This window comes from Schistocerca cancellata, chromosome 2, assembly GCF_023864275.1.
Source record: "Schistocerca cancellata isolate TAMUIC-IGC-003103 chromosome 2, iqSchCanc2.1, whole genome shotgun sequence".
Lineage (NCBI taxonomy): Eukaryota > Metazoa > Arthropoda > Insecta > Orthoptera > Acrididae > Schistocerca > Schistocerca cancellata.
The window spans coordinates 1,091,795,509-1,091,810,127 of record NC_064627.1 but is presented as its reverse complement, the minus strand read 5'-3'; the positions used below and the strand labels follow the sequence as shown (position 1 = coordinate 1,091,810,127).

Sequence of the window (14,619 nt, the reverse complement as noted above, 5' to 3'; positions counted from 1 at the left end):
GCAGTGAGAGAAGATGAACATCTACTTATGACAGTTGCTTGTTTTCAACAGATGATATGTTGCACTTTACACCTATTATTAATGTTATTAATTACTGTGTTGTTTATGAGTTAATGTGAAGGCCTTTTTTTCTGGCTACAAGGAAGACACAGAAAAGTGAAATGATAAAGGTTTCTTCAGCTTATAATATGTTTGACTTTACTACCCCTTGAACCAATGTTAGTAATAAGTAAAAAATTACATCTCCTTCTTGTGTACTTTCTTACAGGGAGGCATGTAAGAATGAGTACATAATTCCACTTGGTCAAGAACTGAAAGAATTATATGAGAATCCTGATATGAGACACAGCCTTAGGTCTCTAAAAACAGAATCAGTTAGACCTCAGATGAAAATGACTGATATAGCGTATGTATCACACTGTTTTATTAATATCTTATAATCAAATAAAGATCAAATGAAACATTTTGTTTGTAAGATAATCTACACACAAGTAGCTACCGTACATACATATTTTAAAACATTGGTCTAATTCCGAGAATTCTTCTGGGTTGTGTGGCCGTGGTCCATGGAACTCTTCTATCCCTGACATTTCGTCCAAAGCTATGTTGGACATCTTCAGAGCATTGGACGAAACGTCAGGGATAGAAGAGTTCCATGGACCACAGCCATACAACCCGGAAGAATTCTTGGCAGCTGAAACATCCGGTCATGAAAGCCTTCATTGTGTGGTTGGTCTAATACATATGATGGTTGGAACTTAAGTAGTGGCAACTATTTATTCACAACTGATACAAAAGAATTACATGTTTGCACCTGTTACTGTTCTTAAAAGTAGTCGCCAGCATTGTGTAGAACCCATTGCCAGCGATGCGGAAGGCATAGTAAACCATTAGCAGAGCCTGTTCTGTTGATGGTGCGAATGGAGTGGTCTAAAGTTATGGCGATTCTCGTGTATGACTATGGTGGTGTTATCCTAACACATTACGCTCCTCCATGGCAGACAGTCAATGCACGGTATTACTGTTCATTTTTGGAGCATCACCTGTGACCAGCTTTGCGAAAGAAGAGGTGACACTTTCTGTGCAACCCACCCATCATTTTGCATGACAATGTGCAGGTACCTACAATGCAAGCTGTGGCTGCTGTGTTCGGTCAATGGGACTGGGAAGTACTGTACCGTCCACCATACTCCATGGGCGTAAGTCCTTGTGTCTTTCACTTGACTCCAAAGATGAAGGAAGCACTTTGTGGCATTTGATTCAGAACTGTTCCAGAGATTCGGCAGTCAGTAGACTGCTCCATTCGCACCATCAACAGAACAGGCTCTGTTAACAGTATATTACGCCTTCCACATCACTGGCAACAGGTTCTACACAATGCTGGTGACTACTTTGAAGGACAGTAACAAGTGCAAACATATAACTCTTTTGTATTGGTTGTGAATAAATAGTTGCCACTGTTTAAGTTCCAACCCTTGTATTTTGAGGGAAATGTATCAGATTTCATAAAATAACTATATACTAAAAACCTGTGTGTGCTTCAAAAGTACTGCTCATCTGTTTTGTGAAATCAAAAAGACGTTGTATAGAACGTAAATATTACATTTCAGTAGAATCTTTGCAAAATTGTTTAAAAACGTAAAAACTCACATAACAATGTTATCAAAAGTAGAGATTGGTACTCACCATTTAGGGGAGACGTAGAGTCACAGACAGGCACAACTAAAAGACTGCTTTACATTTTAGCTTTGGGTCAAAAAGTCTTCTTCTGAAGTAGAAAGCATACACACATTCACACAAACACAACTTTCACACACACGTCCATTGTCTATGGGTACTGCGGCCAGTCCAGCTGCAATGGACAGAGACAGTGGTCGTGTGTGTATGTGTGTGTGTGTGTGTGAATTGTGCTTGTGGGAATGTGTGTGTGTGTGATTTTTACTTCAGAAGAAGGCCTTTTGGCCTGAAGCTAAACTGTGTAGCAGTCATTTGATTGTGATTGTGCAAATCAGTGTTTCCTTTTTATGATGAGTAGCACTCTACCCTTTTCATAATGTTGTTGTTATTCTATCCAGGATTTTCCATTGTTTGAAAACCCACTGAACATTCACACAAAAGGAAATGTCAGCATAAGGTAGTAAACTACTATTTTGAAAATTTGTTTATACCTACATAAATGGATGAACATTATCTTCCTAATTTTTTATGTCTGTGTGCTCTTCTGAATTGAAACTACCTGCAGTACATGCAAAATAGTTCACTTTTTTGAAAATATGGTTCCTTATTTGTTAATATTACTTTCTAGTGAAACAATTGAAAACATCAGGAACTTGTATAGCCCAGATTTCCCACTTGACGCTGTTAAGGATTATATCATGGCTGCGTTGGATGAGGCTGTTCAAGTAAACCAAGTACATAACAGGGATCCAATTGGAGGCAGCAATGAAAATTTGTTCTTGTGAGTAGAAACTGATTAAGCTAACCTTTTTTAATTTTTGAAAAGTTAATTTGTTTTCTCTTACTTCTTTCTGTTTATTACTTTTTCCATGTTCTCTTTAGGCCATTACTGAAACTAGTGGATCGCCTGCTACTAGTTGGATTGCTCACTGATGAGGATGTGGGGAAACTACTAATTATGATTGATCCAGAAACTTGGGACAGTTCATTTGACAAAGGTAAATACAGTTAATAGCATTAGTTTTCTTCTGTGCTCAGTTAGCAGAAAATTGTCACAGTTTAACTCTCGCCTAGAAAAAATGTGAACTACTAACACATCTGAAGACTTTTGAATGTCCTACTTACATGAAAGTTTGTCCACTGTTGCAAGGAAATTATTTTGTCACTGAAGATTAGCCTCTTACTTAGCCAAAACATTTTGCTGTTGTTTCTTGTTGTGTGCATTTAAATGTTACTTTCAGTTATGATTACTGTGCCAATCAGTTTGGTAGTTGTCTGCATGTTGCATGGACCATGGATCATGCTTGCTATCTTTCCTATAATGTCAAATACATCAGTTAATTTACAGTTGTAATCTGTAATGTCCATTGCAAGTAGTTCCCGTAAATTTGGAAGAGTTTTATTACACTTATTTCTGAGTGATTATGAGTGGGAATTCCTGGTCAGTACTTACCTCCTCTCATAGTTTATTAGATTACAAATACATCATGAATATTTGATGTGGTTCTCAATACAAGGGTGAAATTGAAAATTTTTAGAAAATTAAACAAGGACTAGTCTTAAAAAAGTTAAATGATTTTATCAAAATATTCCCTTTTAACATCAATATTTTTTGAATTTCATGAAACCAGTCCTTAAAGCAATGATACCCCTCTTTATGAGTTACTTCAGAAACCGGGTTATTATAATGTTCCACTGCTTCATCTAATGACAAAAAATTGATTCCATGGATTATAACTCTAATTTTCGTGAAGAAAAAGAAATCACAGGTCCAAGTCAAGCTGTCTGCATGGCGTGAGGTGGCAGTGACCCTAGCTTTGCTGGTTGCTGCCAGCACCTCAGAAAATAAATTACCAGATGTTCTATCAGAGGTAAGATTACAATGTGTACTGCTATATACATTGCATTTCTTCCTTTTGGGTACTCATATACTCAGTTGGACATCCAAATATTCAGTTGGAGGTGAGGCTCGTGGTTCCCATACTGGGGAAGGCTGTGACATTTACTGATTGGAACTAATCTACGCGTTGGGCTCCACTACAGATAGTCTTTTGCCACAACTAAGATTTCAGGAAAGGGAGGGGAGCTAGTATCACACTCTAGCCAAAGTTTCAACTACTATATAACATCAAAAGCTAACTCCAAGATAAGATCAGTAGGTAGAATATTTATCCACTGACGCTCAGGCAGAAGACACTCGCCGAAAGAAACTTGCTAATCATGGCAATGGAACATTTTTCATGCACGTATTTTCTCTGTTCATTCGTGATACTCTCTCTGGATCATGACACTTACAGTGTGTAACTGCATTGTAGTGCACTCTGGCGGGACATATACAAAATTATTCCTGTAAAGGATAGAATTGTAAATGTCACAGACAAAAAACTATCTAAAATGCAATAAAAAACATTAATACTGAATGTCGATTAACGAGGTATCAAAATTTAGTAGAGATATATGGAGACAGGGATTCAATATCAGAGTTTCAGGCTCTCTGTTCATTCCCTTTTTACTGAAGCAGCAGAACATGAAAATCGCATGGAAGTTGGTAAGACACCCCTTACGCTCTGCTAGCTGATCCTTCAGGAGGCCCCTAAGAGTTGTACTCCATAAAACTGATGCTTCAGATCTCTGATACATGGAACTAATTGTCATCTCAAGGTGCAGCCTTAAGACTACTACTACCTGTCTGAAAAACATCACTTGATATCAACAATTCCAAAAGTGTTGACTGCCATTATTCATTTGGGAAATATTCAAAATGCATCCTGATAATTTAAATTCTGTAATACATTATTGAGAAATATATTTTATGGCAGCTCGACCTCAGAGCTTGTAACTACAAGCAGTTTGGCCCATTTAAGAAAAATAGCACTGTGATTTCATAAGACTTTGTAGGCTTCAGCTCTGTTCAATAGACGGAACACTAGACTTAGTTTCTGACACTACCTGACCACACTTAATGCATTCTCTTATATGTGTTGCAAATGTCACTCCCCACTGTGAGAACTACCATCAAACTTTGTGTAAACTGAAAGATTTCATTTGGATTATCCAATGATAAAACAAGATTCTGGAACCAGATTTTAAACTGCAAAACATTTCCCGGCTCAGATGTGGGTTATGTCCATAATTTATTGCTTATTCATTAAAGAATAGAACTAAAATTTCAAAAAGGTAGAAAATTAAAGAGATGGGATGTGGATAAAATGAACAAATCATGATTGTTTTGAATTTAAGGGGGGGTGTTAGGCAGTGGCTTGGAGAAAGAAGACAAAAGAACAGAATTCAAGATAGATGGGTAGCAATATGTAGCTCTGGAGTTTCCAGCCAAGTGAGTTCATTGAAATGCTTTATTGTTTCAATGAATATCACTTCCATCATCTTCAGGCTATGTATCAAGACAGAATCTCAGTTATCCTTTTGTAGGCACTGCAGCAAAGCATGACATCCCAGCCCCTTGCTCAGGGCAGGTGGGAGAAGAGGAAGGGCTGCACCCTAGTCCTAGCATGGTCAGTCAGCCTCCACCTCGCAAGCTGTACAGACGTCTCTCTGCTGGGAGCACTGACAACGTATCGTGCCCAAGCCAAACTTAGATGGTAGCCACCATGTCTTTTTTTAAGGCTATCATTTCAATAGCTACCTTTTTTGGGGTATCCTGACTGTCTCCCTTTCCTTGATATGTGGGTACAGAAGAATCAATATCGCACATTGGGTCACTCGGTATACTAAATGTAACTTTTCTGTTCTAACGCTCAGTGTAACTTTTATACTGTGCTAACTTTTTGAAAAGTGAGTTTTTACTGTTGCATCTCAGTAAAACTTTTAAACTTTAACGTGACTGTGTATGTGATGTAACGGTATCTGTATGCTAACTAGTAGCTGTATGGATCACTATGTAGCTGAACAAACTTCATACCAATCTCAATTTCTCAGCTACTGTGTCTGTTTATGAGGTCATTTTCGGCTCTAATTTCAATATCTTCCTTTCTTATGATATCCTAAATGTCTCCCATTCCTTGATATTTGGGTATGGAATAATCAGTATGGCACTTGGGGTCACTCAATATACTGGAAACCTATTAAGTGGCTGTAAAAGCATGTGCTACTATGACAAAGAGAGATGCTGCTGTTAAGAAAGATAAAGAAACATGTGGAGAAGCATCTCAAATGGCAAGCCACTACTAAACAAAAAAGGAATGTCTGAATGGTTGAAGGGCTGTGTAGAAGTGCTATACAAAAGAAACAAACTTGAACATAATATTATTGAAAGATAAGAGAAAGTAGACAAAGTTGAGATTGGAGATATGATATTGTGATTAAAATTCAACAGAGCACTAAAAGACGTAAAATGAAACAAGGCACCTGAGGTAGGTGATATAACCTCAGAATTCTGAGGGCCTTAGGAAAACCAACTATGACAGAACTATTCCACCTGGTATGCAAGATATATGACATGTAGTATACCCTCTTACTTCATAAAGAATGTAATTACCCCAATTCCAAAGAAGATGGCCATCAACAGATGTGAATATTACTTAACCATTAGTTTTAAAAAGCAATATGTGTAAAATATTGGCTTCCATTGTTACAGTATGCAGGTCATTTCTATCCCATGATGATCTTCATTGTCCCGTTGCAAGTACTTTTTCTCTCTTTTTGCACAAAAGGTTGTCAGGTCCCTATTTGTTTTTAAAAATGTTGTTTAATGTGGATGAACCAGTTTTATTTTTAATGAAGGAAAAGACTGGGCAATCATCTGAGGAGAAAGTATTCATTTCCTTTATTTGATTGAGGAGAAGCCAGCACATTTTATCTTAATTTGATGTTTAGTGATACATAAATGATGGTATGTTTGCTGCATTAGAAAAATTGAACTGGTTGGAAGCAACACTATATTCTTCATAGCTGACTAATGAGTAAACTTCTATACTTACTTCCTTGTTTAGAGGTAAAATCTGTCGCACACAATTAATGCCTGCTGACAAAACATTTGCTTTTCAGAAGTTTTCTAGCCATTCCAAGTCTCCAAATGTAGAACCAAGGTAATATTCCAGCAGTGACCATTTCACACATTTTCCACAATGCATGTAATTGAGGCTAGGCTGTAGCTGTGGCTAAGTTCTGCAAGATAAGTAGGAGAACTTCCGAGAAGTTTGGAAGAAGTAAAGCTGTGAGGGCAGCTTGTAAATTGTGCTTGGATAGCTCAGTCAGTGGAGTACTTGCCCATGAAAGGCAGAGGTCCAGGTGTGGATCCCGGTTCAGCACACTGTTTTAATCTGCTAGATAGTTTCATACCATCTCTTTATTAAAAGTATTACAGAAGTATTGGTACCATCATTTCAAAATGAAGACAAAATCTTTCTGTCTATATGCAGAAATAATTTGTATGAAACAACTGATGCTTTGAAAACAAATATTGATTCAGCTAAAAAATTTGATTCAGGCCTAACATTTAAAAATAACAGTGAAAAAAATTTCTAAATTTGGGTTTTGTCTTCCAGAAATTGTTAGGCATGTAAATGTTGCATATCAATCCCTTATATCATTTCTGAACTGAGGTTGTAATAGTTCTTACTTGTACACTATCTTTGATCTCTCTGACACAATCCATTATCTTTGCCTCCTTTCTTATTCTTAATCTTGGTTCTGAATTATCTGTCTCCACTACATTCAACCTCCACTATTTCCCCATTTTTGCCCATTTCAGTTATTTTCTTCTTAAGTGACAGAAAAGAAAACTTTATTATAATTAATACTCAAAAGAAATGTGATCGCTAGACTGGAGCAATAGTGAAATATGGATGGAAGGATTTCTACTTACCAGGAGCAACAGACACAGTAGCAATTAAAATTTACATAAATCCTTGCTTTTGGTGGCCAGAAATTCCTTCATCTTGCAAAAGAGGAAATGGATGGGAAAGTGTTTGAATCATCAGTGATCAAGTAGGAGAGTTATCTAGGACACCATTTCAGGAGAGATACAGTACATCAGGATTAGAGGTAAATCTGTATTTAAATTCTGGCAACAAGTGAGATTAAAAAGCCAGTTATGTTAAAAATGGAGGAGTCTCGATTTTCTCTCTTCCATTTTGCATTGTCTCCCTTCATACCTGATTAGACTTGTTCCCTCCCATCCTTTACTCTGTTTTCTAATTAAATAAGGTAGCACTCAGGTGATGTTTAGGATTCCATTAAAAAACTTTAATTGCAAATGTATCTTTCAGAAGTGGCTCATTGAATTACTTCTTCAAATAGTATTAACTGAAGATTCTGAATGTAGACGAAGAAGGGCGGTATGAATGATGACAGATTTGTTCGCCTCACAGGAGAGCATCACAGAAAAACTAAAACACCTAAATTCACAGGCACTTGAAGCTGGATGCTAATTATCCCATAAAGGACTTATATAAATGGTTTAAAAACCAGTGTTAAGTGAAGAATCTAGAGATATCCATCAGTCCCCTATCTGCCATAAAGACAAGATTAGATTAATTACAGTGCATATGGAGACATTACACCTCTGCGTCATTGGAACAGGCAGAAACCTAGACATGTGGCAGTATGTTAAGTATCCTCTGCCTTGCACTTCACATTGGTTCATAGGGTATGTGTGTAGACTTAGATTCTATGTACTTCCACATGTTCCACATCCATTAAGGTTCTTGTTCATCATGGAATCTATGAATGTAATGTATGAATGAATGAAAGTAGGCTGCTGCGTCAAGGCACTTTTAATAACAGGCTGGTTTATTGCTCCTTAAGCCTCCTTTGTTGCTGCTGGTGTCATTCATGATCCATAATCCATGACATTCACACATCAGTTTCTTTTTGTAATTCCTGTCTTTCACAGTTTCATGATGAAGCAAGTGTTTAAATTTTTTTAGCCCAAGATCCATCTGTGAATATTTAAAGTTATTATTAGGAGCAGTAGTAATAGTTATTATTAGAATTGTTAGGATTAATGGTACAGGGAATTCTATGATTTTGTTATTGTATTGTCATTATTATTATTATTATTATTATTATTATTATTATTATTATTATTATTGTACATAACTTCTGCTGAAGATCTTCCCGATTTGTCTAAATAGTGCTGACAGTAAATTCTAAAATAATGGGCTTCTGTGTTGTCTGTATTAATTTATCGTTGCATATATAATGAAGTCTCTGGAAGTTCATCATCAAAGTTCATCATCATTGTATAATAATTAAAATTGGAATATATTTGTTAACAGAGGGGAAGGATGAGCATAGGAAAGGACTGCTTCAAATGAAAATGGCAGAAGGAGCCAAGCTACAGATGTGCTACCTTTTGCATCACTTATGTGACAGCCAGTTACGTCACAGAGTTGAATCAATCATTGCCTTCAGTCACGATTTTGTTGCAGAACTGCAAACAGTAAGTAATGTATTTTATGTGGTGCATAAATACTCTTAAAACATGTACGTATCATGCAACAAATTTCAGAACATGGTACTGCCCTCAAAAAGTATCCACTCTCATCTTTTCCTACAGAAAATAGCATACTTGGATAGACAGAATTCTGTACAAACAATTAAAAAATTCACATATTTACATCAGAGTTAGAAATGTTTAGAGTGCATCAGCTTTCTTCCAAGAAGACCTTAAGTTAATGACTCTACTGTAGGTCTGTAACATTTTCATTTCAGCTGAGATGATATTATCTTTCTTCACTCATTTGGGGGCCAATCATCCCTAGCTGTTGAAATCTTTAGATTCTATTAATAAAATGTTGAAACAGTTGAATCAGAGCTAGATATAGTGGGAAACATGGCAATTTTGCAAAGCTGTCAGCTTACTTTTGCACAAGAACAATTGAGGAAGTGCAAATGAAATTTCGACATTTGAGGAATTGATAAAATTATTTTATCAGCTGTCAACTATACTTTGTGAAGACTATAATTTCTTTGTAGGCTTTATCTGCGTCCCTGCCTTTGACAATTTTTCCTGTGTTAGTCACTGGAAGTGTCAAAGATAATGATCTACCAGAACTACTAAGTTCCATTTTTGAACTGAGGGTGTTTTCTGAACATTGAACTAATATTATAGGTATACTTTCTGTCTGCAATTTTGTGGAGAAAAATTTGTTGCATGCTACATTTGTTGCACATGTCTTTGCAGGTTGAGGACTCTTGAATTTCTTGAAATGACTAGGAAAATTTTCTTAGCTATTTCATATCGATCAAGGAATTTTGAAGTATATTCTTATAATATGAAAATTACTATCTCATCAGAAATTTCTGTTTGTGAAGACATAGATTTTCTAAAGTGGACTGTAATACAAAAGTGTTTCTGTATTGTTTGAAAAGGACATGTTGGTAATTGGCACCAGTATCATTAAACCGTTTTCTAAAAAACAGTCGAGAAAGATGCTGGTTTATAATGAGAGTGCAGAAATTTTTGTTAGTGACTAAACGTTGAGTGCATTCTCTTTATATGATGTTAGGTGTGTTGAAAGTGGAGTTGCAGTTCTGTTTTATTTTACTCATTAGTATTTTGCTCAGAAGCATACAAAAACTGTTTATGACCATTGAAATTAAATTGGTCTAACTTAATTTACTTGTAAGGAGAGCAGTAAAGGAGGAGAAGAAAAGAGAGAGATTGGGAGTGTTGGTGGAATAGAAGGCTGTGTAGTGCTGGAGTGGGAGCAGCAAAGGGGTAGGTGGGTGAAGGACATGGAGTATGAAGTTTGAGGCCAGGATGTTACAGGAACATAGGATATATTGGATGAAGAGTTCTCACTGATTCAGTTCACAAAAGCTGGTGTTGGTAGGAAGGATCCAGATGGTGCAGCCTGTAAAGCAGTCATCGAAGTGAAGAATGTTGTGTTGGGTAGTTGTTGAGTTGATAATGATCAAGGTGAAGCAAATGGGGGAGAAAGTGTTGAAGTTCTGGAGGAATATGGATAGAGAGTCCTCACGCTCAATCCATATCACAAAAATGTCATCAGTGAATCTGAACCAGGTGAGTGGTTTGGGAGTCTGTGTAGTTAGGAAGAATGTCTCTAAATGGCCCACAAATAGGTTGGCATAGGATGGTGCTCTGCAGGTGCCCATTACTGTATCATGGACTTGACTGCAGGTGATGCCTACAAAGGTGGAGTAACTGCGGGTGAGGATATAATTGGTCATGGTGACTAGAAAGTAGGTTGAGGGTTTGGAATCTATCCGGCATTCAGAAAGGTAGCTTTCAATAGCAGCAAGGCCATTGGCATTAAGGATTTTAATGTAAAATGAGATGACATCAATAACGATGAACAGGGCACTGTGCAGTAGAGAAACAGGAACTATGGAGAGTCAGGGCACTGTGCAGTTGAGAAACAGGAACTATGGAGAGTCAGTGGAGGAAACAGATAGTGTATTTTATATAGGAGGGTAGGTTCCAAGAAATATGTTGAACATGTTGGTCTACAAGAGCAGATATTCTCCAAGTGGACACTAACCATCTCCTTCACTGACTCTCCTCAGTTCCTGTTCCTTTACCACACAGTTCCTGTTCCTTAACCATATGCAACCTGCTCGTCTGTATTGATGCCACCTCTCTTTACACTAACATTACTTACACCCATAGCCTTGCTGCTAATGAACATTATCTTTCCCAAAGCCTGACAGATTCCAAACCTACAGCCTCCTTTTTGGTCACTGTGACTGTCTGTATCCTTGCCCACAATTACTTCATCTTTGAAGGCATCATCTACTACCAAACCCTTGGTTGAGCAATGGTCACCTGCATGGTACTATCCTATGCCAACCTATCCATGGACCATGTACAGGTATGCTTCCTAACCATCCAGAATCCCAAACCCCTCACCTGGTTCAGTTTCTTTGATGATTTATTGATCTGGATTGGGGGTGAGGACACCCTATCCACATTCCACCAGCACCTCAATGCCTTCTCCCCCCTTTGCTACACCTGGTCATCCTCAACCCAAGAAGCCACCTTCTTCAATGATCAACCTCAAAGATGGCTACATCAGTACCTTCATCCATATCAAACTTACCAACCACCAGCACAACCTCCACGTTGACAGCTCCCACCCATTCCATACCAAGAAGTCCCTTCCACACAGCCTAGCCACCTGTGGCTGTCACATCTATAATGATGAGCAGTCCCACTCAAAATATACCAAGGGTGTCACTCTAACAACCTTGTACAGAAGCATATCTCATATTCCTTATCTATCCAGTCAGCCGCCACATCCCAGAGTCCCATCATCCACCCACAAAGGAGCATTTGCCTCATGACTCAGTATCAGCTAGGACTAGAGCAACTGAATCATAATCCTCACCAGGGTTTTGAGTATCTCACATCATGCCCTGGAATGAGGTATACCCACCCCTATCCTTCCCTTCCCTCTCACTGTGATTTAGTGATATCCTGCCATTCACTGAACTTATGCAATATCCTCATCCATCCCTACTCCACCCGTGCTCCCAACCCCTTGTCTTATGGCTCATAACCCTGTAATAGGCCTACGTGCAAGACCTGTCCCATACATCCTCCCACCATCACCTATTCCTGCCCAGTCACAAGCATCACCTATCCCATGAAAGGCAGGACAACCCATGACAGTAGTCACGTGATCTACAAGCTACGTTACAACCACTACTTTGTACATGGGCATGTCAACCAACAAGCTGTCTGCCCACATGAATGGCTGTTGACAAACTGTGGTGAAGAGACAGTGTTGTGACTTGACAAGACAGCCAAGCCACTATGATTGGTAGCCGAAAGGCACGCATCTAAGCTCACGCAGGCTGGCGTGAGGTCTGGAACAGGACAATGTAATTAATATAGCCAATAAGGTACATTGCTGCTGGAATACTTAACTTTAATCCATAATTGGTGTACATCGGTCTGACGGTACAGGCATCACAAGATAAATAGCAAATGATAATGGCGCCTTGCTAGGTCGTAGCAAATGACGTAGCTGAAGGCTATGCTAACTATCGTCTCAGCAAATGAGAGCGTAATTTGTCAGTGAACCATCTCTAGCAAAGTCGGCTGTACAACTGGGACGAGTGCTAGGACGTCTCTCTAGACCTGCCGTGTGGCGGTGCTCGGTCTGCAATCACTGACAGTGGCGACACGCGGGTCCGACGTATACTAGCGGACCGCGGACGATTTAAAGGCTACCACCTAGCAAGTGTGGTGTCTGGTGGTGACACCACATTCCTCCCCCACAAATCGACGGACGGTTGTGTTATAAGGCTTCCGCCCACAGTGGGGAGGACCCCATGTTTACGTATGCGACGAGGTGGGGAGCCTAACAACAGGCGAGGCTGTGCCACACACACCCTGCCATTCGGTCCAAGGGGAGCTAGGAAACGCCTGAAAACCTAGTCCAGGGTGCACGCCAACATGCGGTGTATGCGCCCGTAGATAGTCAGGAGGGGCCGAAGGGTCGACCTCCATCGAGTCGGGGCACCCGACGGGCGAAGACGACAGATGGTCCGGATCGGGCAAGATTTCCATGGCGGAGGACAACTGGTCACGGGAAGCGATCGGCGGCACGTGACCCAGGGAGGCGCCTGGCGGTTGCAGAGACGCATCCACCGCGGGCGTGGCCGGCGGGAGAACACGCGGCGACAGCGGTGGTGGCGCGTTGCCATGGGGCAAAATGGAAGGCAGTGTCGGTAACACCTGGGGCTGAGGCGAGCCAGTAGATGGGTCCCCATGGCGCTGACCAGACGGCACCGTCGCTGAAAGCAGACGGGGAGCGGCAGATCCCATGCGACGACAGAGGCGCAGCTGATTGAGATGCCGACGCACCTCACCAGAGGCCCCCAAAACCAGATACATAGCGCGGCCGAGGCAGTGAAGAATGCGCCCTGCGAGCCAACGCCGTGAACCTCGATAGTTGCGATAGTATACAACGTCGCCTGGGGCAAAAGCAGGTGTCTGCTGCTGCACAGGAACCTGATGCGGCAGATGTAGCAAAGACATCAAGGTTCGATGAGGGCGACCGTGAAGCAACTCAGCCGGTAAGCGACCATCTCGAGGCTGAGAGCGATACGAGGACAAAAAGAGCAATAACGCGTCCTCCCGAGAATGCGACTCTTTAAACTTCAACATCTGTGACTTGAAAGTACTGACCAAACGTTCAGCGGCACCATTTGACTGTGGCGAAAACGGCGCGGACGTCAGATGTTGAATACCATTGGCCTTGCAGAATGACTGAAATTCTGCGGACATGAATTGTGGGCCATTGTCGGAAACAATAGTACTGTGGTAGACCTTCAACGCAAAAGATAGCGGACAACGCTTGAATGGTGGCAGAAGACATCGTGGAAGACATCCGGACAACAAAAGGAAAATTACTGAATGAATCGACCACAACCAACCATCGAGCATTCCAGAATGGACCAGCAAAATCGATGTGTAAGCGTTGCCAAGGGGAAGTGGCTTGTGGCCATGCAAAGAATTTTCGCGGTGGTGCTGATTGTTGTTCGGCACACACCATGCAAGAAGAGCACATTTGTGTAATCGCAGCATCGATTCCGAACCAAGTACAGTGCTGACGAGCAAGTTGTTTCATTCGCACTATACCCCAATGTCCTTGGTGGAGAAGCTGTAAGACAGAGGACTGTAACGAACATGGGACCACGACCCTGGACTGATCATTATCAGAACGCAACAGCAAAACACCACGTCGTACAAAAAGTCTCTCCTTGTGAGCAAAAAATCGGCGAACCAACGGATCCTCGATCCATGACTTTGACAAGGGCCATTGCGTAGCAACAAAACGCAGAACGGTAGCAAGGACAGGGTTGGCAGCTGTGGCTGTAGCTACACGACGAAAATCAATCAGAAACGATTCGACCGCATCATCGGTTTCCGAATCAATGAACAGGCAAGCAAGTTCGGGGGAATCGAATGCTCTATCCTCAGCAACAGGCAAATGGGACAACGCATCG

At 40.3% G+C, this 14,619-nt stretch overlaps 1 protein-coding gene across 1 annotated transcript in view; it reads left to right on the top strand.

Annotated features, from left to right (window-relative positions):
* The window catches only part of LOC126163107 (ryanodine receptor), a 737,240-nt gene that overhangs the window by 454,161 nt on the left and 268,460 nt on the right, over positions 1 to 14,619 (top strand). Inside the window, exons 38-41 of the mRNA XM_049920028.1 lie at positions 269 to 406; positions 2,306 to 2,458; positions 2,560 to 2,675; positions 8,916 to 9,079. Coding sequence (XP_049775985.1) covers positions 269 to 406; positions 2,306 to 2,458; positions 2,560 to 2,675; positions 8,916 to 9,079 — 571 coding nt within the window. The remainder of the gene's footprint in view (positions 1 to 268; positions 407 to 2,305; positions 2,459 to 2,559; positions 2,676 to 8,915; positions 9,080 to 14,619) is intronic.